The 26,449-nt window shown below is 42.1% G+C and overlaps 1 protein-coding gene across 2 annotated transcripts; it reads right to left on the reverse strand.

The window, feature by feature from the left end:
• Positions 1 to 763: 763 nt before the first annotated feature.
• Positions 764 to 17,788, reverse strand: LOC114687999 (zinc finger protein 345-like). Of its 2 annotated transcripts, XM_037198197.1 has the most exons (4): positions 17,432 to 17,788; positions 6,580 to 6,706; positions 6,312 to 6,372; positions 764 to 3,014 (listed from the first exon to the last, which is right to left on the reverse strand). In XM_037198197.1, the coding sequence occupies exons 1-4, from the start codon at positions 17,762 to 17,764 to the stop codon at positions 1,208 to 1,210; spliced, it is 2,328 nt and encodes a 775-aa protein (XP_037054092.1). In that variant the 5' UTR covers positions 17,765 to 17,788; the 3' UTR covers positions 764 to 1,207. The 2 variants fall into 2 exon arrangements, with proteins under 2 accessions (XP_037054092.1, XP_028718455.2); XM_028862622.2 differs by lacking the exon at positions 764 to 3,014 and having other exon boundaries at positions 6,308 to 6,372; positions 17,432 to 17,778.
• Between the last annotated feature and the right edge of the window lie 8,661 nt (positions 17,789 to 26,449).

Here is a 26,449-nt window from a genome sequence, read left to right on the forward strand (position 1 = left end):
CTATAGGCTGAAGATGATGCCCCAACACTGCGGAGAAACAGATGAATGTCCAAGCAGCTGGCTGTTTCTGTCAAATCACAATTTTTTGGAAGTTGCTTGCATGTACTTTCTGTTTTTATTTTTGTTAGCTAATATTATTTCCTTCTTGGGTCTCTGAGGGAGTTGAAGATTAGTTAGGTATAGTTGAAGATTAATTAGGATAGAAAGTGAATTAGATACAATAGGATAGATAATGGAATTATTTTTTCTGAATTTGTCAAATACAAATGAACTAGACATTGTTTAGGTATTTATTACTTGTATATATTGTATATAGTTATTGTACTTTTGTATATAGTTTTTTTTCTTACATTAGTTATAAGCTTTTTTCCTTTTTTCTTTTTATTAAAATAGAAAAGGGGAAATATGGTGATATTTTATTTGCATTAAAATGTTATTTGTATGTTAATAAATGAAGTTGCCCGGGGGTCAGAGCTATTAGCAAGTCATAGGTGGCGTACACTCGGAATCCCAGCACTTGGTAGGCAGAGCTAGGTAAGACTCTGTGTGTTCAGGGACACAGCCAGCATTGGATACACACGCCTTTAATCTCAATACCAACCATAGAAGACCTGGAGGTCTATACACACAGGCATTGACGAGGCAGTCATGTGGTTGGGTTTACAACCAATGAGAAGGCAGAACTGAAAGTCTATATAAAGACTTTCACACTGGAAGTAGCTCTGGTTCAGAGAGGTAGGACCACCATAGGAGGAAGGGTAAGGTTTTAGGTCTTAGCTCTGACCTCTTGGCTTTCTTCTTTGCATTTGTTCTGTGTTTCTTATTTAATAAGACGGTTGTTTACATCAACAATGACTCTTTTGTGCAAAGGTTTTACCACAATGATTACATTCATAGGGTTTCTCCCCACTATCAATTATTTCATGTCTGCAAAGATTTTTCTTCTCTGCAAGGCTTTACCACATTGATTACATTCATAGGGTTTCTCTCCAGTATGAAGACTTTCATGTCTATGAAGATGATTCTTCTGTGCAAAGACTTTACCACATTGATTACATTCATAATGTTCCTTACCATTATGAATTCTTTCATGACTGTAAAGATGACTCATCTGTGAAAAGGCTTTACCACATTGATTACATTTATAGGACTTCTCACCATTATGAATTCTTTCGTGACTGTGAAGATGACTCTTCTCTGCAAAGGCTTAAACAGATTGATTACATTCATGGGGTTTCTCTCCACTATGAATTATTTCATGTCTTTGAAGATTTCTCTTCTCTGCAAAGGCTTTACCACATTGAATACATTCATAGGGTTTCTCTCCTTTATGAATTCTTTCATGTCTTTGAAGACTACTCTTCCGTGCAAAGGCTTTACCACATTGATTACATTCATAGGGTTTCTCTCCAGTATGAAGACTTTCATGTCTATGAAGATGACTCTTCTGTGCAAAGGCTTTACCACATTGATTACATTCATAGGGTTTCTCACCATTATGAATTCTTTCATGACTGAGAAGATGACTCTTCTCTGCAAAGGCTTTACCACATTGATTACATTCATAGGGTTTCTCTCCAGTATGAATTCTTTCATGACTGAGAAGATGACTCTTCTGTGCAAAGGATTTGCCACATTCATTACATTCATAGGGTTTCTCTCCGGTATGAGTTTTTAAGTGAGTGAGAAGGCGACTATTATATGGAAAGGCTTTACCACAGTGATTACATGCATAAGGTTTCTCTATAGAATGAATTCTTTCATGACCAAGAAGATGACTCTTCTGTGCAAAGGGTTTGCCACATTCATTACATTCATAGGGTTTCTCTCCGGTATGAGTTTTTAAGTGAGTGAGAAGACGACTATTATATGGAAAGGCTTTACCACATTGATTACATGCATAAGGTTTTTGTCCAGTATGAATTCTTTCATGACTGAGAAGATACCTCTTTCGTGCAAAGGCTTTACCACATTCATGACATTGATAGGGTTTCTCTCCAGTATGAATTCTTTCATGTCTGTGAAGATCACGCATCTGTGCAAATGCTTTCCCACATTGATTACATTCATGAGATTTCTCTCCAGTATGACGTTTTAAGTGACTGAGAAGCTGACTATTATATGCAAATGCTTTACCACATTCATGACATTCATAGGGTTTCTTTTCTTTATGAATTCTTTCATGACTGAGAAGACTATTCTTCCCTCTAAAGGCTTTACCACATTCATTACATTTATAGGCTTTCTCTTCAGTATGAAATCTTTCATGACTGTGAAGGCTTCTCTTCTCTGGAAAGGCTTTACCACATTGATTACATTCATAGGGTTTCTCTCCAGTGTAACTTCTATTATGTATTATGGGATATGCAAAGGATTTATCACATTGCTGAGATTCATACCTTTTCTCCCTAGTTTGAATTCTGTGTATTTGATGAAGACTGTGACAAGCAAAGCCTTTATATCTTTGATTATACTCACAGGGCTTTCCTTCCAAATGAGTTCTTTGGTGTTTTAAAGAGCAATCACATCTAAAGACTAAATCACATTGATTATATTCATAGAGATTCTTTTCATTATTGGGTGTTTGGTGTGTTTGAAGATGTCTGTAACGGCTAAAGCCTTTAGTAGATGACTCACATTTATTATTTTTTCTTAACACATGAGGTTTTTCACGTCTTTGAAGAGAACGTGAAGAACTCAGAGTTAGACCACACTGATTGCATTTATAACATTTTCTTATACTGTGGGTCACACTACATGTGCACAGTGAACCAGAAGAGAGAGATGAATTTCCATATTCCTGGTACTCATTTTCTCCAATGAGAGCTTGTTGATGAATTCCCACTGAAGTTGGAAAACCAGTTAATTGTAAACTTGTATCACAGTCATCATGTCTTCTCATAGTGGGGACTACCACATATCTTCCAGTTGTTCTGAGAGAGACAGAAGTACAATGCTTCTTTCCACAACATTTATGTGCACATGGATTGTGTCCAGAGTGACAGATGACACACCTGCTAAAGGAAGATAACAGAGGTTTTCATATTGCATTTCCATAAAGGAATGTTTTATGTGTCATACAGATGTAGAATAGAGATTCATGCTTCAAAATCTCCAAGTCAATCAAACAGTGCTCCTCTCAGTAAACTATGCTAAATCACTCACTACAAGAAAATGAGGAACACTACCTTTAATATGGAAGCTTTGCTTATAAAAGGTCTTGGACACACCCAGTCTTCTCATCAATGTGTATACCTTATACGATAAATGGAAGGCATGGCAGGAAGTGCATGGACAGTCCTACAACATGCCTCTCACATGGCTGTGATTAAACTGTGACATCTATTGTGTCATGGTTTGCTTGTCTTGTCCTTAAAGGTGTTGGTGGAAATGTATGAATGGTGTGGCCACACATGTGTTTCTGATAGATTTTGAATGCCCAAGTTTATGTGTCCTGAATGTGTCTTGCTAATTGGATGTTTTGAAACCTATAAGGCTTGTGACTCCAGATTGAAACTGTGCTGGAGAACATCACGTGGTCTGCCACTACTCTAATTACAGGCAGCCAGCCACCTGGACAGGCGCCATTTTGGCTAAGGTCAGAGAGAGTGGTCAATGACTTCACAGCCATCTTTACGAAGAGTGACCATGCAGCCAGCCACCATTTTGATTAAGGTTAAAGATACTTCACCACCATCTTTAGTAAAGGTAACCTCTTGGACTGGGCCCACCAAGGAGACATTAGGTCTCCAATAGAATTTGGGTTAAGATATATTTCTGTTTGATAATTCCTGTCCTGTTCCTGTCTGTTCTCTCTGTTCCTGTCTGCTCTCACACCCTGAACTATAAATGTTTTCAGGCAGTTTGTTCTGTTTGGTCCTTCCTCCTTTCATCCCTCCCACCAGAGCTGCCTCCACCAACACCACCACCACTGCCATCACCAACACCACCATGTCCACCAACCTCATCACCACCTGTCCACTAAAAACTACAGCCTGAATCTTCTTGCTCTTACTAACACTGGTAAGCTGTAACTAATTGGGTAAACTGTATGTCCAGACTTAACTTACATATGCCTTCAAATTTAAGCCTAAACAACATTTGTCTAATTTAGATACACCTAACATTCTCAAACATCCTTAGAGATCTGAGAATATGGCACTTAATATAAAAGCTTTTTATGAGAGACATGCCAACTCCTGGAAGCATCCTGCATCTTCTCCAAGAAGATGGATGGCCACAGAAGATATTCCACCTGGAAGCTTGCCTCAAATGTAACAAAGCCAGCCACACAGTGAAAAGCTGCTTTACACCTTAAACTGCTCCTGAGATCATATCCAGACTATGAATAAGTGGAGCAATGGGGGAACAACTGTCCCACTCTGCCAAGACAGGTAGGCTGATCTACCCAAATTTCTACTCCACAAAAAATCTCTCAGTGCCTCTGCGCTTGGAATCTAAAGAAATGCTACTCTGGGACTTATTCTCCAGTGACTATGGAGAAACTTGGGACTGCCTGGGTAACTGGAAAGCTGGCTCACTCCTGCTCATTTGTGTATCCTTCTCAGATCTGATGGTGTTGATGACTAGGGTTCTAATAGATTTGCCACTTTAACAGCACCCCCAATCCCAAGGCTACAAGCACATTGGTAGTTCATTAGTAAGTTTCCTATTAAAATACAGACAGCTGTGCTTCATTCACAAACTCCATGGTACAGGAAATGGTTTCAGATATAACTTCGGAGGTTCAAAGTTTTAGCTTTGATGAATGCAGTTTTGACAAACTCATAAAGCATTGATTACAAACAGTTTTCAGGGGTCCTTAAATTTCTGTGGATTTTACTGCTCCAGCTTTTAGAGCTAGGTTAGCATTAGAGAGGATCTAGAACCCTGCAGACATGTTCACTCCCTCCTCCTTCACTCACACAACCTCCTTTGTTCAGTGAATTTAGACTTGAAAATATTCATGCCTTTTAACCCAAGGCCATAGCTTTTTACCATGACACCAAGATATAAAATGTTCCAGTAGTTTTACATACACCTGAACGTTCCTGGGAAAAGGGTTCTGATACTTTGTAAAGAAGTCTGGCCTGATGGAAACTATTATTACTTTCCAGAGTCTAATTTGACCCCACCCATTTTGAGCATATTCTGTAGGTTCACTCTTCCTTCCTGGGCCAAGGCCAAACCAGCAGGGGCCCTCCACATACACCAGCCACTGCAACAGCTCTGAAGATGCAAACCAAGCAAGGGCACCAACTGAGAGAATAATAACAGGTTGATTTCACCCACATGCCCACTTATAAAAAGCTCCATATCTCTTAAGTCTTATGACACATTCACAGGATGAATGTTCTCGCAAATTCCAGGGAAACAGCAGATGCTATGGATCCAGCACTCCTGGAACACATCATCCCTAGATTTGGCATGCCATTTCCCCAAGCTCCTGGCACTTCACTGCTGGTACCACCTCTCTAGGCACAAGTGGGCACCTAACCAGCAACTAAAACCTAGATTTCCAAGATGTCCCAATTAAGGGCATATCTGCGCTCATGTCTCACTCATTCACCCTTTTGTACAACCAGGACACTTCTCAGTTCCATTCTTTCTGGCAGTCTTCCTACTACCAATGGGTAGCCCCATTCAGAGGACCAGTGATAATAATCTATTTTTTTTCTCCTAGTACCCTGGATTCTGTCTCCTCAAGAACAGATTCCTGTGCCTGGAGGTGGTGGCACACACCTTTAATCCCAGCACACAGAAGGCAGAGGCAGGCGGATCTCTGTGAATTCAAAGCAAAGCTACAAAGAGAAACCATGTCTGGAAAAATGGGGAAAAAAAACAGATTCCTGAGGTCTCCTGGATGGCAGCTATTCAAATGCTGCTCCACCCATAATCCCAACTCCAACCTCCCCACATCATTCCATGCAAACAGGAAATAGATAGACTTTAACCTGCACCCATATACACCCAAAAACGTTGTGAGTTTCCAATCTCCAGCTCAGGGGGTCCCATTCTGGAAAGCCCACTACTGGCAGCTCCTCCCCCCAGAGATGTCTGGGACCATGCCCATGCCTACTGGCTATTTAAGACCTGGCCCATAGATCTGCCATGGGTGCTCTCCTGTTCTGTCTCCTGACTTCCTGAGAGCCCCAAAAAGTGCACTGATTTGCTATGCTCTGTTTATTAAATCTGGATTTAGTAATTTGGTTTGATTTGACATACTGCATCAGTGATGGAGGAAGCCAGCAACCAGGGATCTGATATTTATCACAGAAATACATATATACAAGCTTGCACATGAAAATTACCTTCCATTTCTTCTACAGCACTGACAATGTTCTTCAATATTATGGTCTTCCCACTTGTAACCTAAAATACAGTACCAGAAAATGTATGTGATATATTACTGGAAATTAGGCACACTTGAAATTACTATCTTTCATGAAACTTACTACCATGCCTGATTTATTCACCAGATTCTCCTCCTTTCATATGCAAAATCATAGAAGATCACCAATCCAAAGAAAAAAGCTTGTCCCCTTAAGTTAAAAAGTGACAGAAAGCTCACATTCTTACCTATACAAGTGAGGTTCCAGTAGGTTTCCAGCATCACATCTTTGTAGAGACTCTTCTGGGAAGGATCCAGCAAAGCCCACTCTTCATGAGTGAAGTTCACATGCACATCCTCATAGGTCACAGCATCCTAAAATATCCCATATATATGTTCTTAATTGAAATGATAAGACTGAATTGCAAATATACACTTCATTGAGAATATATTTATATAATTTTGTGTGCTCAAAACAGTCAATGACATTGGTCAGTAAATATCAAATGCAGTCACCAACTCATTTTGAAAAGAAACATAAAAAGAGAATGACACCTTTCATTCCAGTGCCTAAACAATAGAATACGGCACATCAGGAGAAGTGTCTAGTAATGTATACAGAGAGACATGCAACCTAAGTAACACTATTTAGTATACATCAGCAGAATTTTATCAAAGTTATTATGTCAAGAAAGGATAGACAATAAGGGTATGGTGGTGCACATCTCAAATCCCAAACCATGGGAGGCAGAGACAGGTGAAACCCTGAGATTTCCAAGCCTGCCTGGTTATCTAGAGAGTGTCAGGACAGCCAAAGGTACATAGTGAGACCCTGTCTCAAACTAAAAAACAGAAAGCACTCCGGCCTCACTCAAATTTCTCCCTAGAGTTAAACATTCACACCAGTTCTATATTTGTCTATTGAACTGTAAGGCTAATAATTCCCAGGAAGCAATGCATTTTTATTAAGTTGCTGTCTGACAGATCAATGAGTTCTCAAGAACATTAGTAAAGTAAATACTGATCCTAAACCAGTAAAACAAACACAAAAAGGGTGGTAGTATATACAGATGGGTCAACAGATAAGACCACACATTTGAAAACAATACAAAAGTGTAAAAATATACACAAAGGTAGGGACGATATTACACATAGACAATCCAGTGATTTAGGAGATCACTATTAATTTCATGAATGAATGCATTTTTGCTCTGAAAAATGACACTAATGCCAAAGTTCAAAAGTCATGACATGGGTAAAGTTCAGCACAGTTGCAAATGCCTGACATGTACCAAAACCTGATTCAATTTGCCAAAAATATAAACATAAAAATAATCAGGCAAGAAATATGGATTGGCAAGAAAAAGCAATTGCTTCTCCTTTACTTTACATTAGTTAAGAACAGAGTCGGGCTTGGTAGCACACGCCTGTAGTCCCAGCACTCAGGAGGCAGAGGCAGGCAGATCTCTGAGTTGAGGTCAGTCTGGTCTGCAAAGTGAATTCCAGGACAGCCAGGACTGTCACAGAGAAACCCTGTCTCAAAAAACCAAAACCAAAACCAAAAAAAAAAAAAAAAAAAAAAGAGGGAGTCTCTAATGCAGGTATGGTGTGCATAAATGAGAAGGAAGGGGGCTGCTCACTTTCAAAAAAACAAAGGAATGTGGTGAGACTAAATTCCTCCAAAAGCTTCCTCCTAAGGGCTTTGAACTCAGATAGATCCGGATGGATCTCTACCTCCCAAGTGATAGGATTAAAGGCGTGTGTGCCACCATTTTCTGGCCTCTATGTCTATTTGGTGGCTGTTCTGTTCTCTGACCCCAGATAAGTTTATTAGGGTACACAATATTTTGGGGAACACAATATCACCACACTTCACAGTAAAGAAAGGGTAAAGAAAGAAAATAAAAAGGAAACCTTCCCAAGAGAAGAGGGAAGAAAATTTAAAAGGGGGAGGGGAATATTGAATCAAGGCCTAAAAATTAAAAGGTCCCATAAACAAAAAATTTTTTTAAAAAAGCCGCTTCCCAGTAAAAACAGAGGAGGTGAAAAGGCTCCTTCTGATAAAGAGCCAGTGAAGAGCACAGCTGCAGATCCGAATCACAAAGGACAAAGGAGGAGGCTTCCCTGCTGCAGCCAGAGCACCACCAGAGCTGACAAGTTTCTTGTTGTTTGTTTGCTTAGTTTTGCTTTAAATATGTTTTGTTTTTGCCTCAGATGGGAAATTACTCAATACTAAGGGTCCCTTGATCGAAAATGTTTTTTATTTTTCTATAATAGTGAGAATAACTCATTATCAATGGCCCCTTCATGGGAGAAAGAAAAAATTAAAACAAACCCAACTTCTAGGGAAAAAAAAAAACAACAACAATTGAGGTGCTGGAGACATGGCTCAGAGGTTAAGAACACTGGCTGTTCTTTCAGAGGTCCTGAGTTCAATTCCCAGCACCCACATGGTAGCTCACAACCATCTGTAATGAGATCTGGCTCCCTCTTCTGGCCTGCAGGAATACATGCAAACAGAACACTGTATACATAATAAATAAATAATCTTTAAAAAATATTGAGCAGGGAGGTGGTGGAACACACCTTAAAAACCCAGCACTAAGTACTAAGTCCTAAGCCAATGCTGTTTAAATTTGCAGAGATATCAGTCACTCATTGTGTGTAAGAAGTTCTCTTCTCTTGATTGTCTAATGTTTAAATGAATGTTTAATTTTCACAGTAAGTGAACTCAAAGAACAAATTCATGATTTTAAACTATATTATTGGGTATGCTCTTGTCTGTTATGCAGATTTGGCTCTGCTCTTTAAATTGCTCTCTGAAAATTCTTGGTTAAATTCTATAAAAAAAAAAAAAAAAAAAAAAAAAAAAAAAAAAAAAAGTACAGAACACGTTACATCCTGAAACAGAGCAGGTTGTTAGCTTATTAGATAGTGTGGTTGTGAAGGCCTAGACTTAACTGTACAGGCTCAGGAATATGCCGTGATAACTCAAACAAATACATAGCAGTATCCTCCTGCAGACATCCTGAGAACTATAAGATAAATCAACCTATGGGATCTTTACAGCCTGAAATTACTTTATCTATTCAAGAATTATGTAATTTGTTTCAAATTTTACAAGGTGACTTAGATAACACAATTAACAGCTAAAGCTGAAAATAAAAATGGCCCAAGTAAAACAAAAATTACAAAATGCCTTTGTGGATCGAGTAGATCTCACAACTGAATGTATTTTAGTAATTTTACCTTCCACTCACTCCCCTAGTGGACTTATTATACAAGGGAAGATACTATTTTTAAATGAATCTTCCTAGCTCACAATCAGAGTAAAATGTTAAAAACCTGTATAGAAAAGGTTTGTAAATTAATTATAAGGGAAATAATAAGACTTCATAAATTCTGAGAAATGAATCCAGCTGAGTATGCAGTACCCTATTCTAGTGCTGAAATTATACAATTATGGGTGACTAATGATGATTGACAATGAGTTTGTAGTAATTTCTTGGGCAAAATTAACAATAAATGTCCAAAAAGTAAGTGACCTCAGTTTATAAAAAAAATTGAGGGGCTGGAGAGATGGCTCAGAGGTTAAGAGCACGGACTGCTCTTCCAGAGGACCTAAATTCAATTCCCAGCAACCACATGGTGGCTCACAACCATCTGTAATGGGATCTGGTGCCCTCTTCTGGCCTGCAGTCATATATGCTGTATACATAATAAATAAATCTTTTTAAAAAAAATGAATGGAATCTTTGCGTAGTGAAAAGAGCACTATTTCTGGGGCTCTTCACTTTATACTGACACACATAAGTTAGGAATGGCCAGGTATAAAGCAGGAAAGATCAGTAAAGAAATTCAAAGTTCAGTTCAGAAATCATGAAAAACTATGCCATTCTGATAGTTTTATTAGACTTTATAAATCTCTTAATATACTTACTAATTCTCTATATGCTGAAAGGGTTGTATTGTATATAGAAACTGCTAAACTTACTGCTGATAATTCAGAATTGACTTTGCTATTCTTGAAACTACAACAATCAATCCTGGTGAGAAATTATCCACCATATATCACTCATATTAGGTCTCACACTGGGTTGCTAGACAATTAGAAAAGGAAATTTAAACATTGATCAACTACTGATAGGAAATGTGTTGGAAGCTTCTGAACTTCATTTAAAAAAAACGTTAATAGCCAAGGCTTAAAAAAAAACAATTTCAATTACCTAGCAACAAGATAAGGAAATTAATTTAAAAGAAAAAAAACTATCCTACATGTTCTTTGTATAATCAAATTCCATTACCTGCAGGAACTAATCCTTGAGGTATACACACACACAAATAATAATAAAAATAATAAAATTGACAAATGGATGTATTTCACTTAACAAAATTTACAAACTTCAAATTTATTCATCATACAATTGATACTCTAGATTTCAATGGGCTTCTATTACCTTAAGTCCTAAAAAGGCTGATTCTATAATTACACATTTATTAGAAAAAATGGCAGTAATGGACATATTAAACAAATTAAAACTGATAATGCCCAATTTATGTTTCCAGTAAAATAAAACAATTTTTCTCCTGACACAACATAAAACACATTACAAGGTTACTATATAATCCGGCAGGTCCATCAATTGTTAAAAGATCTAATCACACACTAAAGGAGATGCTTTTTAAACAGAAGGAGGATATACGGACCCCCCAAGATAGACTGCACAATGCCTCATTAACTTTAAATTATTTAAACTAATGACACAGAGACGACAGCTGCTGAAAGACTGGGGCTGGGGGAGGACTAAGGGAGGGACTGCTGAACTGAGTCAGCCTGTGTATTATAAAGATGTTTTAACATCAAAATGAAAGCCAGGGAAAGGGTTACAATGGGGTCAAACCTATGTTTTTTCAGGAGACAAAAGGTTGTGGATCCAGGCAAAATTGAGAAAGTCCAGCATGAGCAAGAGGAATTTCTCAGACACTTTGGCTGCTGAGATGAATGACATACCTCTGGGGGGGCCGGGTACAAAAAACCTTTGCAGTGGATGGCTGAGCCTCCCACCTGGGCACAGCTTAAGAATTTGTGTGACAAAGAGAAGGCAGTAGTTCCACTGGCTCAGAAGCCTCAGGGTGCTACAAACCTGTTCCTTGCTCTGCTATCTGTGGTAACTAGACAGGTAACAGGGCCAACTATACATATTGGGCCTATGTTCCTAATACTACCCAAGATTATCATAATAAGTTTTATATTCTTCATGCATCTGGTTTTAGAAGACAGGAGATTAATGCTACTCTTGTTCCACAAATCTATTGTTTGAGAGATGTAGGTTTCCAACAAGGAATCTGACTGGATACATGGGCAACCATGTAAAGGTAAAAAATCTCAGGTGCTAATTAGTATCTCCCATGCAGATGTCATTGATTGGAGCCCTTATGGCTCCCCTCAAGGAAAACATTCTCACTCATTATTAAGATGACACAAATATAGTTCAAATACAACTGTAGAAATTAGCTCTGCTGTTAATGAACCTGTTCAATCGCATGGAGTTGGAATGTCAAGTCCTCTCCTACAATTTGGCAATTCAGTTCACTAACTTGAAGGAATTAGCAAGTACCTTCCACCCTCTTAAAGGGTGGGAAGGAGAGTTAAACATTAAGGATGAAACTTTGTCATTTAGACTAAATCAAAGCCATCCTTTTATAGTATGTGTACCATTACCTTATTAGCTACTGAAGGGGCTTGTACAATGGCACCCTAATAATTACAACATCACTTGTGAACACTGTACCCTTCATACCTGTGTTAATTCTAGTATATCTCTAATGTAACCTCAGAAAGTTTCTACATTCTTAGAGCAAGGCCAGCAGTCTGGATGCCAGTGAAGTCGTCAAGGACATGGCAAGACTCACCTGTGATGACCATAGTGCAGAAGCTCACTGAAAGAATATTAAGAAGAACACATTGAATGCTTAGACTGATTATTGCAGTAGTTATGGGCATTGCTGCACTGGCTGCCACTGCTACAGCAGCTGGACTGGCCCTTCATAAAGAAAGCCAAACTGCTGAGTTCATTAGAGACTGGCACAAGCAATCTCCAGAACTTTGGACTCAACAAAATAAAACAGTGAGATAGTTGATGGAATAGCTGATGTGAGACAAACTGTTATTCTGTTGGGGGATTGCCAGTCGCCATGTCAGAGGAGCAACAGATGGCAACTGATTTCGAGGGATCGGCCCCCCAGGATATAAAACTCTGATGGGTGAATCTCAGATATGCAAGGCCCTGAGAGCCTCAGCCCGAGGATGTTTCTTTCCGCTGCTGTGTCTTTGTATGCTGCCACTGCCATTGTTCTCTGGAATCTGGCATGGTGTGAGTGGGTGTGGGGGTCCCCACTGCCTTAATGTAGTATGATCATCTCTTGGAAAGATCCTGTTGTACTGGGCATTTTTACCTGTGGAGTATTATGAAGATGACTTCCTCCTAAGCTGTACTGTTTAACTGAAGCAATGATTTTATACAACAATAGTGTTAGTTTAAATGGGATTTTGATGATTGAGGGTCTTTAATAAATATTGTAAGGGATTGTGATGGAGGTCAGTTTAGTGGAAAAATTAACACAGGTAAAGATAGGATAAAATGCTGCCTCTGCCTCTGATACAGCAGAGGCTGTAGAGGATAAAAAAAATGAAACAAGGAAGTGTCACACTGATAGAACACGAGTTTCTATTGAGGAGCATACAGACTATGGCTTAGGTTAATGATTAAGAGAAAACAATTGAGTCAGGATCATCTCATTAGAAAAGGCCTTTGACAAAAATCCAACTTTAGCCGGGCGGTGGTGGCGCACACCTTTAATCCCAGCACTCGGGAGGCAGAGGCAGGCGAATCTCTGTGAGTTCCAGGAAAAGGCGCAAAGCTACACAGAGAAACCCTGTCTCGAAAAAAAAAAAAATAAAAAATCCAACTTCATAATAAAAGTCCTGCAGTGATAAGGGATACAAGGAACATACCTAAACAGAATAAAGGCAATTTCCAGCAAGCCTATAGCCATCATCAAATTAAATGGAGAGAAACTCAAAGTGAATCACCTAAAATCAGGAACAAGACAAGGCTGTCGACTCTCACCATATCTATTCAATATAGATCTGGAAGTCTTAGTTAAAGCAGTAATACAACTGAAGGAGATCTAGGGGATACAAATTGGGAAGGAAGAAGTCAAAGTATATTTATTTATAGATGATGTCATAGTGTATGTAAGTGGGCCAAAAAAAATTCCACAGAGGAAATACTATGGCTGATAAACACTTTCAGAAAAGTAGTTGGATATAGAATTTTCTCACAAAAATAAACAGCTCTCATATATACAAATGACAAAGGAACTAAGAAAGAAAACGGGGAAAGGACACCTTTCAAAACTGCTTCAAATTATATAAAATGTCTTGGGGTAACTCAAACCAAGCAAGTGAAAGGCTTTTATGATAAAACTTCAAGCCTTTGAAGAAAGAAACTGAAGAAGATATGAGAAGATGCAAAGATCACCCACACTCATAGATTGATAGCATTAACATACTAAAAATGGCAATCCTACCAAAAGCAATCTGCACACTCAAAGCAATCCCCATCAATATCCCAACACAATGTTTACAAACTCAAAAGGATAATCCTCAACTTCAGATAGAAAAATAAAACACCCAACATAGCTAAAGCAATTCTGAACAATAAAAGAACTGCTGGAGGTTTCACCATTCTACACTGTATGCTGCACTACAGAGGTATAGTGATAAAAACCACATGATACTGGCATAAAAACAGCCACATCCCTCAATGAAATAAAATTGAAGACCCAGGCATGAACCCACACTCCTATGGACACCTGGGTTTTGATAAAGAAGCCAGAAATACACACTGGAAAACAGCATGTTCAACAAATGGTACTGGTCAAACTGGATGTCTGCATGTAGAAGAATACAAAAAGGGCTGGAGAGATGGCTCAGTGATTAAGAACACTGGCTATTCTTCCAGAGGTCCTGAGTTCAATTCCCAGCACCCATATGGTGATTCACAACCATCTGTAATAAGATCTGGCTCCCTCTTCTGGACTACAGGGATACATGCAAACAGAACACTATATACATAATAAATAAATAAATCTTTAAAGAAGAAGAAGAATGCAAATAGATCTTTACTCATCATCTTGAACAGAACTCAAGTCCACATTATAGGAGACTGTATGACCCTGCCCTGTGTGAAATGTTAGCTGCTGAGTACTGTATGCTACACACAAGCCACAGCCAAATGCCCAGTGTCTCAATGCTCTCACCTGACTGAAGTGAGACAAACAGATTTGCAGTTACCACCATGAGAGAGTTGTCCAATCAGAAATTTCAGTGGCTCAGGCTAACCTCCCCAAAATGTACACCCACCAATTTGGTTTTCCTTCATTCATGTGGTATGAATTAATACATACTGGGAAAGTACACAGAAAGGCACTCACCTGCCCAATCATGTCCTTTTTGATAACAGAGACACCTGCAGCTCACTGACTTAAACAATCTCCAATCTAGCTATGGCCTAGTCTATTTTCCCCTGTGGTATACACAATAAACTCTTCCTTCTATTCTGGTCTTAATGGAGAAGCCATGCTCCACACACAAATCCTATCCCTGTTAGTGCAATGGACAGCCCATTCCATGACTCCAGTGGGTAGTTTGAGAAGTGTGTGCTACTTACAGGGTGGTGGTGGCACACGCCTTTAATCTCAGCACTCAGGAGACACAGGCAACTGAATCTCTGTGAGTTTGAGGCCAGCCTGGTCTACAGTGTGAGTTCCAGAACAGCCCAGGCTACATACAGAAACTCTGTCTGAGGAAAAAAAAAGAAAAAGAAAAAAAAAGTGTTTGCTACTGCAAACCTTTAATCAAGAATTGAGGAGGCTGAGTCCCGAGGACAGCAGCGTCATTGCCCTGTGGGCCTAAACACCGGGACCAAGCCAAAGAGAGTCAACAGAACAAACCTTATCTTAAAATATTGTTCTGGGGGCTGGAGAGATGGCTCAGGGGTTAAGAGCACTGGCTGCTCTTCCAGAGGTCCTGAGTTCAATTCCCAGCAACCACATGGTGGCTCACAACCATCTGTAATGAGATCTGGTGCCCTCTTCTGGCCTGCAGGGACATATGCAGGCAGAACACTGTATACATAATAAATAAGTAAATAAATGTTTAAAAAAAAATATTGTTCTGAAAGCTGGAAGGTGTAACTGTTTTGGAATTAACGTGCCTTCCCAATGAGAAATCATACCACACACTTAAGAGATTAATTGAAAAAAAATCTCCATAGAAATAGAAAGCTTCCAGCTCTACCTAACAAAGAGGAGCTAACCAGGAACAGATTTCCCAACTTGTATATACAATAGGCTTATGCACTCCAAATATGATCACAACCTGGAGATGTGCTGATTACTGCCCTCCTGCTAACATGGTTTGCTCAGTTTGATTCCTTACAGAACTCAGGACCACCTGCCCAGGGTAGCACCAACCACAGTGGGTTGGACCCTATTACATTAACCACTAATCAAGCAAATATCCCATAGGTGTCCCTACAGAACAGTGTGACTCTACCTTGTGTCAAGCTGACCAAAGTTAACCAGCATACCTACTGAGTCATCATACAGCCCCCAAGACAGATTATTAAGCAAACCTCAACTTTCTTAACGCTTGCTTTTCAGCATATACTTGTGCATGCACACACACAAAGTTTTGAAAATCTGTCAAGTTTAGGACTGGAGAGATGGTTCAGCAGTTACCACCACTTACTGTCTTGTAGAACTCCTGGGTTTGGTCCCAGCACTAATCTGGTGGCACACAATCATCACTAAATCCCCTTGCAGAGGATCTGATGCCCCCTACTGCCTTCTGTGGGCACCAAACACACACACAATGAACATACATTTATGCAAGCAAAACAGTCACACACATAGAATAAAATAAATAAACAGCACTAATTAAAAACACATACCCTTGCTAGGAGCAGTGGCACACACCATTAATCCCAGAGGCAGAGGCAGGTGGATCTCTAGGTTCGAGACCAGCCCAGTCTACACAAAGTTCTAAGACAACCAAGGCTACACAGAGAAACCCTATCTTGAAAAATTAAATAAACAAATAAAACCATATCCACATATCACTTTTATGTCACCATGGATAAAACAGCCAGAAATACTTTGAAATGTGACTAATATCTGTAGGCAAAGCTATAAATTTGTAATAAAAAGAATCAAGGAACTAAATAAAAGTAAAGAAATTCCAGGATTGCAGACAGGAAGCCTCAATGTTATTTCAGCAACAGTGAAGTAAAAAGTCCAACAATTTTTCATACCAACAACAGAAAATTGACAATCATGAATGAAAAGGTCATCATGAATGAAAAAATGATCAACATAAGATTAGGTAAATAAACAGCACACACTCTGACACCATCTGAATTTAAAACTTATCATTCAGCTGCAATGAAGACTAGACTGTCTGGGAAAGAATTAAGAGATCATCAGAACAGGGGGACAAACTTAGAAATGAAAACACAATTAATATGGAGTTAATTGTGACACAGGAGGCCAGGAAACCCAGTAAGAATGGCCTTACTGACACACGTGACTGGACCACCCTGTCATCTACACGCAAAAGTGTTAATGGCACAAAATTCACACCCTGCACAGAATTACTGCGGACAGATCTATCTACACCTGAATGTTCAGTGCCAAGTGCAGAACTTCTAGAAGACACTAGAGACACCAGGGCTCTGAGAGTTAGCAAATCTGCCTTCCCTGGAGACAGTAAAAACAGCGCATACAAGCGTCCTGCACCATAACTTTGGCAACAAGGATGTTTCCACCCCAGGTTTCCCGCCTCCCACGATCTGCGCCTGCGCACCCGGGGGGCGCCACATAATTACTTGATCCGCTGGTTCCCGCCCAGCTCCCGGAAGTGGCATGGCCCTTGTGTGACCTCACTGTGTTGGGCGGCTGTTTCCCACAGCCTAGGAGGACCCCACACCGGCTCCCGCGGCTCCTCCCCGCATGGGACGGCGGCCCCTCGCTCACCATGGCGGATTCCCAGCTCGCCCCGCTCCCCTCCCAGCTCCCGGCAGCCGGTAACAGCGCAGCACACGGAACACGAGGGTCTCCCTTCCTCAGTCGCGGAGCCCCGGGAGCCTTCACCAAGGGGGTCGGAAATACCCGCCCACATTCTGACTGGAAGTCCATCTGGAGGCTGTGATTGGCTAGTGATGCCTGAGTGACAGGGGCAGCTCCCTTAGAGACAGAGTGCAGTGAAAAGATGCAGTTCGCCCATGGTAGTGGCGCTTGCCAGTAGGATTTGCTGAAGGAGGCGGAGGCAGTAGGATCACGAGTTCGAGGCCATTGTGGGCTACACATTTTAGCACTGACGGCTCTTCCAGAGGTTCTGAGTTCAATTACCAGCAACCACGTAATGGCTCACAGCCATCTATAATGAGATCTGGTGCCCTCACCTGGCGTGCAGGCATACATGAAGGCAGAATGTTGAATACGTATTAAATAAATAAATCTATTTTTTTAAAAAATAATAATACCCTGTAGTCGAGATCCTGAGCAGCTGTTGGGGAGGAACTGCTGCTTGACGAGCTTTAAAAAAGAAAAAAAAAAAAAAGATGCAGCTCTGTAGTTCCCAACTGTCCCAGACCTGCAGAGATTGGCATTGAAGCAAAAACTTGCACCTGGACTGCAGAGTCGTCCATGAACTTGTCCCTCACTCAGTAGACAATTCTCCATCTGCCCACAGGGTCTCTCTAGCATATGAAGGTCATTAAACAATGTGCAGTGGAGTGATCCCCTCCCTCACCGCTGAAATGGTACCCAGTCCACCCAGTTCAAATACAAACCACCTGACTGATATTCACCAGGCACCAGCAATTGCAATGAATCACACCTAGGACTGCTCACACCTCTCTCAGCTGCACCTTGCTATCCAAACACTAACACTTGCCCAGCTTTCTATGGTGGCACTGACATACCATGCCAGCACTTGGGAGGTGGAGACAGGACTGGACATCAAAAGGTTAAACCAGCTTGTGACTTGAAACACCAGCAATTAGGAGCACCGATGAGGAGGTGTTCAGGGTGACGACCTGGAATGAGAAGATAGAAAGTTATGGAGCAGTACACTAGCCAGTTCCTAAAAAAATTTTCTTGTGTGCTTCCAAAGGACTCCTAACAGTGTATTTAAATAAAACACCTATCAAGCATCCAAGACTGAATGAAAGTACACCTGTCTCTTAGGTCAGGCAGATAGCTTTATTTCTTGTATAATTTAAGGTGAGACCCTCCTTTCTTATACAACCCTACTAATAGACCCCCTAACTTCTTATCTAACCACTTTTAGGAATGTGAGAACATAGAGCAAGCACTAGATCCCCTTTGTTGCAATACTACTAAACCAGGTCATTAAGCACTCAGTTTTGACCTCCTACTCTTTCTACACAACTCCCATTTTTGGGTTGTAAAAAGAAAAGCCTTGCGGTGGTCCCTGCCTGAGGAGAAATTCTTACCTGCCTTGATGTCCCCATAGAATTCAAGCCTGGTGACCTTGTTCGACCAGGGGATTGCTATGGCTTGGATTTATAACTGGATTCCTGGGAGAATTAGGGGGATGTGGAGAACTGAGAGACAGAACAGAGAGGGATAAGGGGGATTTTGAAAGAGAGAACATATGGATGAGATGGAAGATGAGGAAGAGTCAGATGGGGAAGTACTAGCTGGGTAAGAACGAGAGGAAAAGGACCTAGATGAGGCAGAATTGAGAGCAGAGAATTAAGATAGAACTTCGAGGGAGCAATAGATGAATATAGAGAGAAATCAGGCAAGAAAGGAGCTAAAGGCAAACAGAAGCTTGTAGAGAGAGAACTGACACAGAATAATCAAGTGTGTGGACTAAGGAGTTTCATGTACATAGATTCATTTCTTTTCTTCAGTGATTAATTATCAGCTGGTTGTAGATTATTTCAGGAATCTGGGAGGGAACTATTGAGGGACTGGACCCCCTTAGTCCTCAATAATGTTCAATCTGGATATGATAGGATTTCTGCATCACATAATCTAGTTTCCCAAGACTACTCATTTGTACCTCAACTTGGAAAATAACAGGTAGAATCACATGCTAATGCTGATTATAGAATGGCTGCATGTTGGGAACACAAGAGGTGTAGCAGGCTTTCTTTTGAGCAACCAACTAGCACCCACATAATGACATTAAGAGACTTATTAGTTATGAATGCTCTGCCTTATTTTATGCTTCTCCTACTCGCTCTTATAACTTAAGCTGTCAGAGCTTTTTACCTTTCATTCTGTATGCCCTCTTTTCACTCTTCCTCGGTGGCTGGCAGGCTGGTGGCTGGCTGGCTGGTGGCTGGCAGGCTGGTGGCTGGCTGACCAGCTCTAGGTGTCTCCTTCTCTTCCTCCCTCCTTGCTTCTCTCTTTTCTCTCATTCTCTCAGCTCTGGCTGTGTCCCATACCATCTTACCTCAGGGATGAGGAAATGCAGTGCATTCTTAGGCATATCCTGCAGATGCAACAGATGCAGGCTCAGGGCCACTGAGGACACAGCTCAGCCGTTCAGTCTCCATTCTTCTCTTCTGCAGGCGAAAGCCTCAGGGACAACCTTCCCAGGCCCCAGGTTATGTACAGCACATATCATGTACTGGGGGCCCAGCCAGGGACCTTGCTGTCTTAGTTGGGGTTCTATTGCTGCAACAAAACACTATGACCAAAAAGCAATTTAGGGAGAAAAGGGTTTATTTGGTTTATACTTCCAGATCATACTCCCACGTTAGAGGAAGTCAGAAGAGGAACTCACACAGTGCAGAATCCTGGATGCAGGAGCTGATGGAGAGGCCATGGAGGATGCTGCTTACTGGCTTGTTCAGCCTGCTTTCTTATAGAATGAGGGCCAGCAGTTCAGGGATGGCATCATTCACAGTTGACTGGACCCTCCCCCATTGATCACTAATTGAGAAAATGCCTTATAGCTGGATCTCATGGAGGCGATTCCTCACCATTTCCTCACTAAGGCTCCTTCCTCTCTGATGACTCTAGCTTGTGTCAAGTTGACATACAAAGCCAGCCAGTACAATTGACCCCTTGTCAATCTGACACATAAATACATCACTTTTAAAGCCACAATACCTCCTTTCTTATTCATCCCCAAGATGTCACATTATGGATTTCAGTGCAGATTGGTAATACTAATGTATCTAAAACTTTTATGTCATTTTGTAAGTAGGCCTCAAAGGATCAAAAGAGTCATAAAAACCTAGACCCGCTTCACAGAGGTCAAAAGGACCCCAGATAAATATTCCTAAAGATGGTATTTTTCCTCTCTCCAGATCTTGGGACTACTGATTTTCCCATTACTAAGGGTATGGACCTAAGGGTTCCAAATAAGTTCATAAATTTTAACTTCTGTTCCTAGTTTAAATTTGTCTCAACAGATTTCTACTCAGCTGGCAGTCACCTCCAGGTTTCAGTCGCTGACTCCACTGCTCCAGACGACTGTGCGCTCTAGACGACTGTGAGCTCCAGACTTGCTAAAAGCTTATGTGGACCAGCCCAGCTAACATGGTTCTTCCCTGTCCCTATGGGGTCAGGCAGCTACATGCTTCTGACCAATTCCCCCTTGCCCAGTCTTTGACTAGCTTTTCAGACTTTTGGGGCCCCTGACAGCAGCACCCCAATGCCAGCTCGAAGCAGTTCCAGAAGAGAATACGTCACCCATGTTCCCTGTTCAGAAAAGGCTGAAATGCTGGGTCAAAAGAAAACTCCCTGGCATAGAGACAAGATGGCTAACTATACATGGCCATTATTAGAGAGGGATACTTAGGAGCTAACTGTCCAAAACCCATGATTGGGTTCCATTAGGCACATGAGAAGGGGGAAATGTGAGACCAAAAGGAGCCATCTTAGAAATAAGACCAAAATGCTTTCACCCTAAAATTAAGGCCTAAGATTTCTCCTTTTGGGAATAGGCCATTAGTTACTGAAACCAGTCAGTTCAGATCCCAGAAACCAGGAAGTGTAGAAGTTCAGAGTCACAAGATAGTCACGAGGTAATGCCTGCCAGACTATGGAATGTCCTCTCCCTGGTTTCCAGGGTAACTGGCCACAGAAATGCCCCCAACTGAGGGCAGGCAATGAGAAATGGTGGTGGGCAACCACTCCCTTAGAAGTAATTTCTAGAAGTCCCTAGAAGCGAGCCAATCAGAATTGTACCCGTACTAGCACCCCTAAATGTTGTAACCTTGTGACTTTTCCCTTTAAAAACTGAGCTTGCAGACAGGTGGGCGCTTCCTCCAGCCTCCACTGCGTTGGATGTATTGGACGAAGTCCCTGCCTAGGCTTGTATTGCTTTTGGATATCCAGAATTAAACCTTGCTTTTGCATTCCAGCATGCTCGTCTTTGGTGGTCTCTCTGGGGGTCACGATCTGGCCACAACAGAACCACAGGATCTTAATTCAAAATAACAAATGACCCTATAGAGTCTTTGTCCTCCTCTCTGAAACATCACTGCCAGGCCTCCAACCTCTCTACTGCTCTCAATATTCTTGTCTCCCAAGCTCCCACAGAACATCCTACCGAGCTCTTAGTTCCAAAGTCTTGCCACAATTCTCCCAAAAACACTGGCAGGTTTGTCATGGCAATACCCCACAATCCCGGTCCTAACTCATCCTAGTTAGGCTTTCTATTGCTGCAACAAAACACCATGACCAAAAAGCAATTTGGGGAGAATAGGGATAAATTGGCTTACACTTCCAGATCATACTCGACCACTGCAGGAAGTCAGAACAGGAACTCCCACAGGGCAGGACCCAGGAAGCAAGTGCTGATGCAGAGGTCATGGAGGGTGCTGCTTACTGGCTTGCTCCCCATGGCTTGCTCAGCCTGCTTTCTTATAGACCCCAAACACATTACCCAAGGAAGGCACCACCCACAGTGGACTGGACCCTCCCTAACTGATCACTAATTGAGAGAATGCCTTACAGCCAGATCTCATGGAAGCATTTTCCTCAGCTGAGGCTCCTTCCTCTCTGATGACTCTAGCTTGTGTCAAGTTGACATGAAACCAGCTGGTACACTTACCGATGGTGCCCAGCTGACCCCAGCACACATTGCCCTCCACACTCTGGGACTCTGATTCCCATCACTCTGCAACACCTGACATGGTACAGCTTCTGATATGCCACCGACATCACTACAATCCACCCAGGAGTATAAGAGGAACCATAACTCTTGTATAATATTAGAGGGACCAGCCTTAATATTATACATCCCAGGGGCTCAGGAGAGAGAACTACTAATGGCGAGGACTATTATCAGGAAATATAATCTCAGCACACCAAGTTCTATAGTCCACTTGCTTTAATTCCTCTGGTATAACATCCTTTATACACAGCTTCAGTTCTGTTCTCATGTCTAGCTCCTTTCTTGCCTGATTTCTCTCTATATTTATCTACTGTCCCCTCTAGGTTCTATCTTAATTCCTTCATCTAGTTCTGTCCCTTCTAGGTTCTCATCTATCTAGTTCTTTCCCCTATCAGCTTCTCTCCCGTCTCCTTCTCTCTCATCTGGCTCTTCCTCATCTTGTTCTTCCCATCTGGCTCTTCTTCATCTTCCATCTCGTTCCTCTAGTCCTCTCTTTTAGCCCTTCAATCTAGTTCTTCCCCATCTCAGTTCGTTCCTCTCAAGTTCTTACCCATCTAGTTCTTCCATTCTCTTCAATTCTCTTCTCTCTTCTTTTCTTGTCTGTCCTCTGCTTTACAGTTATATATCTCCCCAAAATCACAACCCTCCCCTCCACCCAGGACACTCAGCCTGAACTTCCTCAGACAGTGATTGTCCACTATCAGGATCAAATGGAGGGTTGATAAGAATTACAAAGAAGGGCACTAGTTGTTAATTACCATTTTTGATCCAAAGGGGAAGTGACTAATGAATCAACTAAAGGCTAAATATGGGTAATGTCTAAGAAGAGGGGTCTTACGTGCACAACTATAACCTTAAATGTGTTTGGTAAAGGATGTTAAAAATCTATAAGTTGCTAGGTCAATGGGAGAAAATAAAAGTGTCTTCTTTTTTCCTGTGGCTCCTATCTGTCCAAGCTGTCTGCCGTTTTTCTGCAGGGTGGGGGAAAGTGTGCTCAGTCTCTAGGCAACCTGTGTACAGCTAGATGCCTCTGGTGATAGTTAAAGGGAGATCTGGAACTGGAGGTAAGGTGTGGGAAAAGAGGAAGTAAGGCTTAATTGGCACATCCGCCAGGCCTTCTCAAACAGGTAGCCTGGATGCTTAAGTCTGTTCTAGAGAGTACAGAGGTATCTCTGATAAGGTACTTTCCTCCATCCGGTGATGGACCTGGCCAGATGCTACCAATAATGATAATTACAGGAGACTTGAACTGGGAGTTCTGGCTGAGCATAGCTGTTAGCACAGAAGTTTATCTAAATATTCCTAGAAGTGGTTAGGTAAGTAGTTAGAGGTCTATAAAGTTAGTAAGGCTGTAAGAAAGGAGGGGTCTGAGCTAAATTGTGTAAAGCTATTACTTAATGTCTACCTGGCCTAGGCGGTGTCCCCTTGTGGAATTTACCTTAAGTCAGAAGACTTGCATGTGGGCTGTTATCATTGTTAGTCCACCTGGGACTAACAATGGGCGCCCACCTGGGTGGTGTTTCCTGTAGTCCTTGAAAGTGGCCAAGGGAGATAATCTGATTCCAGAGAAAGCTTTTCCCAAGGCTGTTCTCCAAATACCTGGAATGTGTATGTCCAGAGAGTGATCAGTCTACACTGTTAGCCCTTCTTAGGGAAAAGTCAATTGGGAAAGCTATGAAGGCACACATGATTTTCATAACAGAATACAGCTGATATATAACAAGCCAAGTAACACCAAAAACTCCTTGGATTTGGCTTCTTCTGGAGGAATTCCCTGATCCCTCCAGCTAGTGACTTTGCCATAACCAGCTGAGTTCTTATGATATATTTCTACGGCCCGCAGCACATAACCAGTGTGGACCAGTGCGTGAGGGCAGCGATGGGGCAGGTAGGCTCAGAAGGTAACTTGTGCTTCTGTACCCAAAACTCAGTTATGACAATAAACATGAGTTCAGTACAATATTTAAAGAAACCAGGGAGCTGGGGGTGCTGGCGTGTGCCTTTAATCCCAGCACTCAGGGGTCAGAGTCAGGCAGATCTCTGTGAGTTTGAGGCCAGCCTGGTCTACAGAGTGAGTTTCAAGACAGCCAGTGCTACACAGAGAAACCCTGTCTCAAAAAACCAAAAAGAAAAAAAAATAAGAAAGAAAGAAACCAGGGAATTGAGTTGTGGCTCAGGATTAAAGCCCCTTCACAGAAAACCCCAGTTAGCGGGTAGAAGCTAGTGTGGTGAACTTGAGGTCCTTGGCTCTGTTCCTACCAGAGTTTAAAAGAAAAAAGTGAATAAGTAAGTCCAGGCTGGATTCTCTTGTTCTTCATCATTTCAATACTTAGTTCATCTTGGTGGGTTTTGTTTTGTTTCATTTTGTTGTTGTTGTTGTTGTTGTTGTTTGGCTGTGTGTGTGTGTGTGTGTGTGTGTGTGTGTGTGTGTGTGTGTAAATTAAATTCAGGACCCTATGCCCTAATGTCATTTTCTGTTTTTTCTTTTGAGATGAAGGTCTCTTGTGTCTCTCAGGCTGGAGTTAGAGTCACAGATGTCCCTGTCTCCACTTCCCACGTGCTGGGAGGACAGATTGCCATATCATGCCTGACTTTCCATTTGTCTTCTTTCCTGGCAGGGCCCCTGCTCCTGTCTCTCCCCATTTCTGGGCAAATCCCCCGAATCCCCAGGAGGCTCTGGGCTCTCCTGGTGCTGAAGAGAGGGGTGTGGCCTGGAGTTTCCCAGGACTCCAGTCTGTCCCGGGGGTTCCCTTGGGTGTTCTGAGCAGGTGTCCTGCACAGTTCAGAGTGCCCCTGAGGCTGGGGACACCTGGGTGGCAGTTGCTCTGTTATCTGGGCCCTGACACAGTTTTGGGGAGATGTGGGTGGTAACAGGGCCACCACCCTGCACTGGGACCAGTCTCTGGGCCAGTGTCCCCTGTCTCTTTCTGTCCCTCTTTCTCTGTCTCTCTCTTTCTTGCTCCCCTCCTCTCCCACATCTGTCCTCTGCCTCACCCACCTCCCTGGGGCTTCCCCATCAGCCGGAAGTAAGACCACCCAGTGACTTCTCCCTTTTGGGGCCCTCCCTCTGCCCCCACCTCAAGGCCTTCCACACTCACACACCAGGCAGCTGCTGACAGAGCCGGGGCTCCCTTCACCATCCCAGCTGTCTTCTGGACGACGGAGCCCCGCTGGGCAGGTCCTCACCCAGGGCCAGGCTCCCTTTGAGCTTCCTAGTGCTTTGCCCCTGTCCTCAACCCTAGAGAACAGAGCACAGGCATGTCCCAGCGGCTCCTCCTGTCACTCACCCTCTGGGCAAGTTGCTCCCTGGGCAATGCAGGGACAGGTAGGTGGGCACTCTGGGGACGGGACGGGGCACCTGGGCCTTGGGACCAGCCCTTTCCTTTCAGTCTCAGGTCATATCTGGAGTTGGGTGGGATCTCACACCTACCTATACCGGTGGGACCTGTTCCCATTCTGCGATAGGGATGGGGAAACTGAGACCCAGAGGGGCAAAGCCTCATTTATCCAGGCAGAGGTACCTTTGAGCTTAGAGGTTTGTGGAGATAGACAGTTGACTCTCAGCAATCCCCAAGTTTCACCTTTGTGACTCAACTGTGGATCAGAAATGCGAGGCGATGCTGGGTATGATGGTGCACATCTGTCATGCAGCCCTCAGGAGTTTGAGTTAGGAAGCTTAGGAGTTCAAGGTCATCCGCAATTACACAGTGAGTTGAAGGTCAGCCCAGCTACATGAGATCCTCCTTAAAAACATTTTAAAAAAGAAAGAGGAAGAAAAAAAACTTTTCTTATCTAGGAAATGGATCAGTTGAGGCCCTGGGGTGGGGGGGTTGTAGTAGACGCGGGAGCTCACGCTTCCATGCATGACAGAGACCTGCTAGGCTCCT

Source organism: Peromyscus leucopus, chromosome 22 (genome assembly GCF_004664715.2).
Source record: "Peromyscus leucopus breed LL Stock chromosome 22, UCI_PerLeu_2.1, whole genome shotgun sequence".
Lineage (NCBI taxonomy): Eukaryota > Metazoa > Chordata > Mammalia > Rodentia > Cricetidae > Peromyscus > Peromyscus leucopus.

Excerpts from the sequence above, each read along its gene's own strand:
- LOC114687999 (XM_037198197.1), bottom strand. The coding sequence starts at position 17,764 with ATGTGTAGCCCACAATGGCCTCGAACTCGTGATCCTACTGCCTCCGCC. Across the intron at positions 6,707-17,431 it reads CGAGCTGGGAATCCGCCATG|GATGCTGTGACCTATGAGGA; the intron begins GTGAGCGAGGGG and ends GGGATATTTTAG. Across the intron at positions 6,373-6,579 it reads CTGGAACCTCACTTGTATAG|GTTACAAGTGGGAAGACCAT; the intron begins GTAAGAATGTGA and ends ACTGTATTTTAG.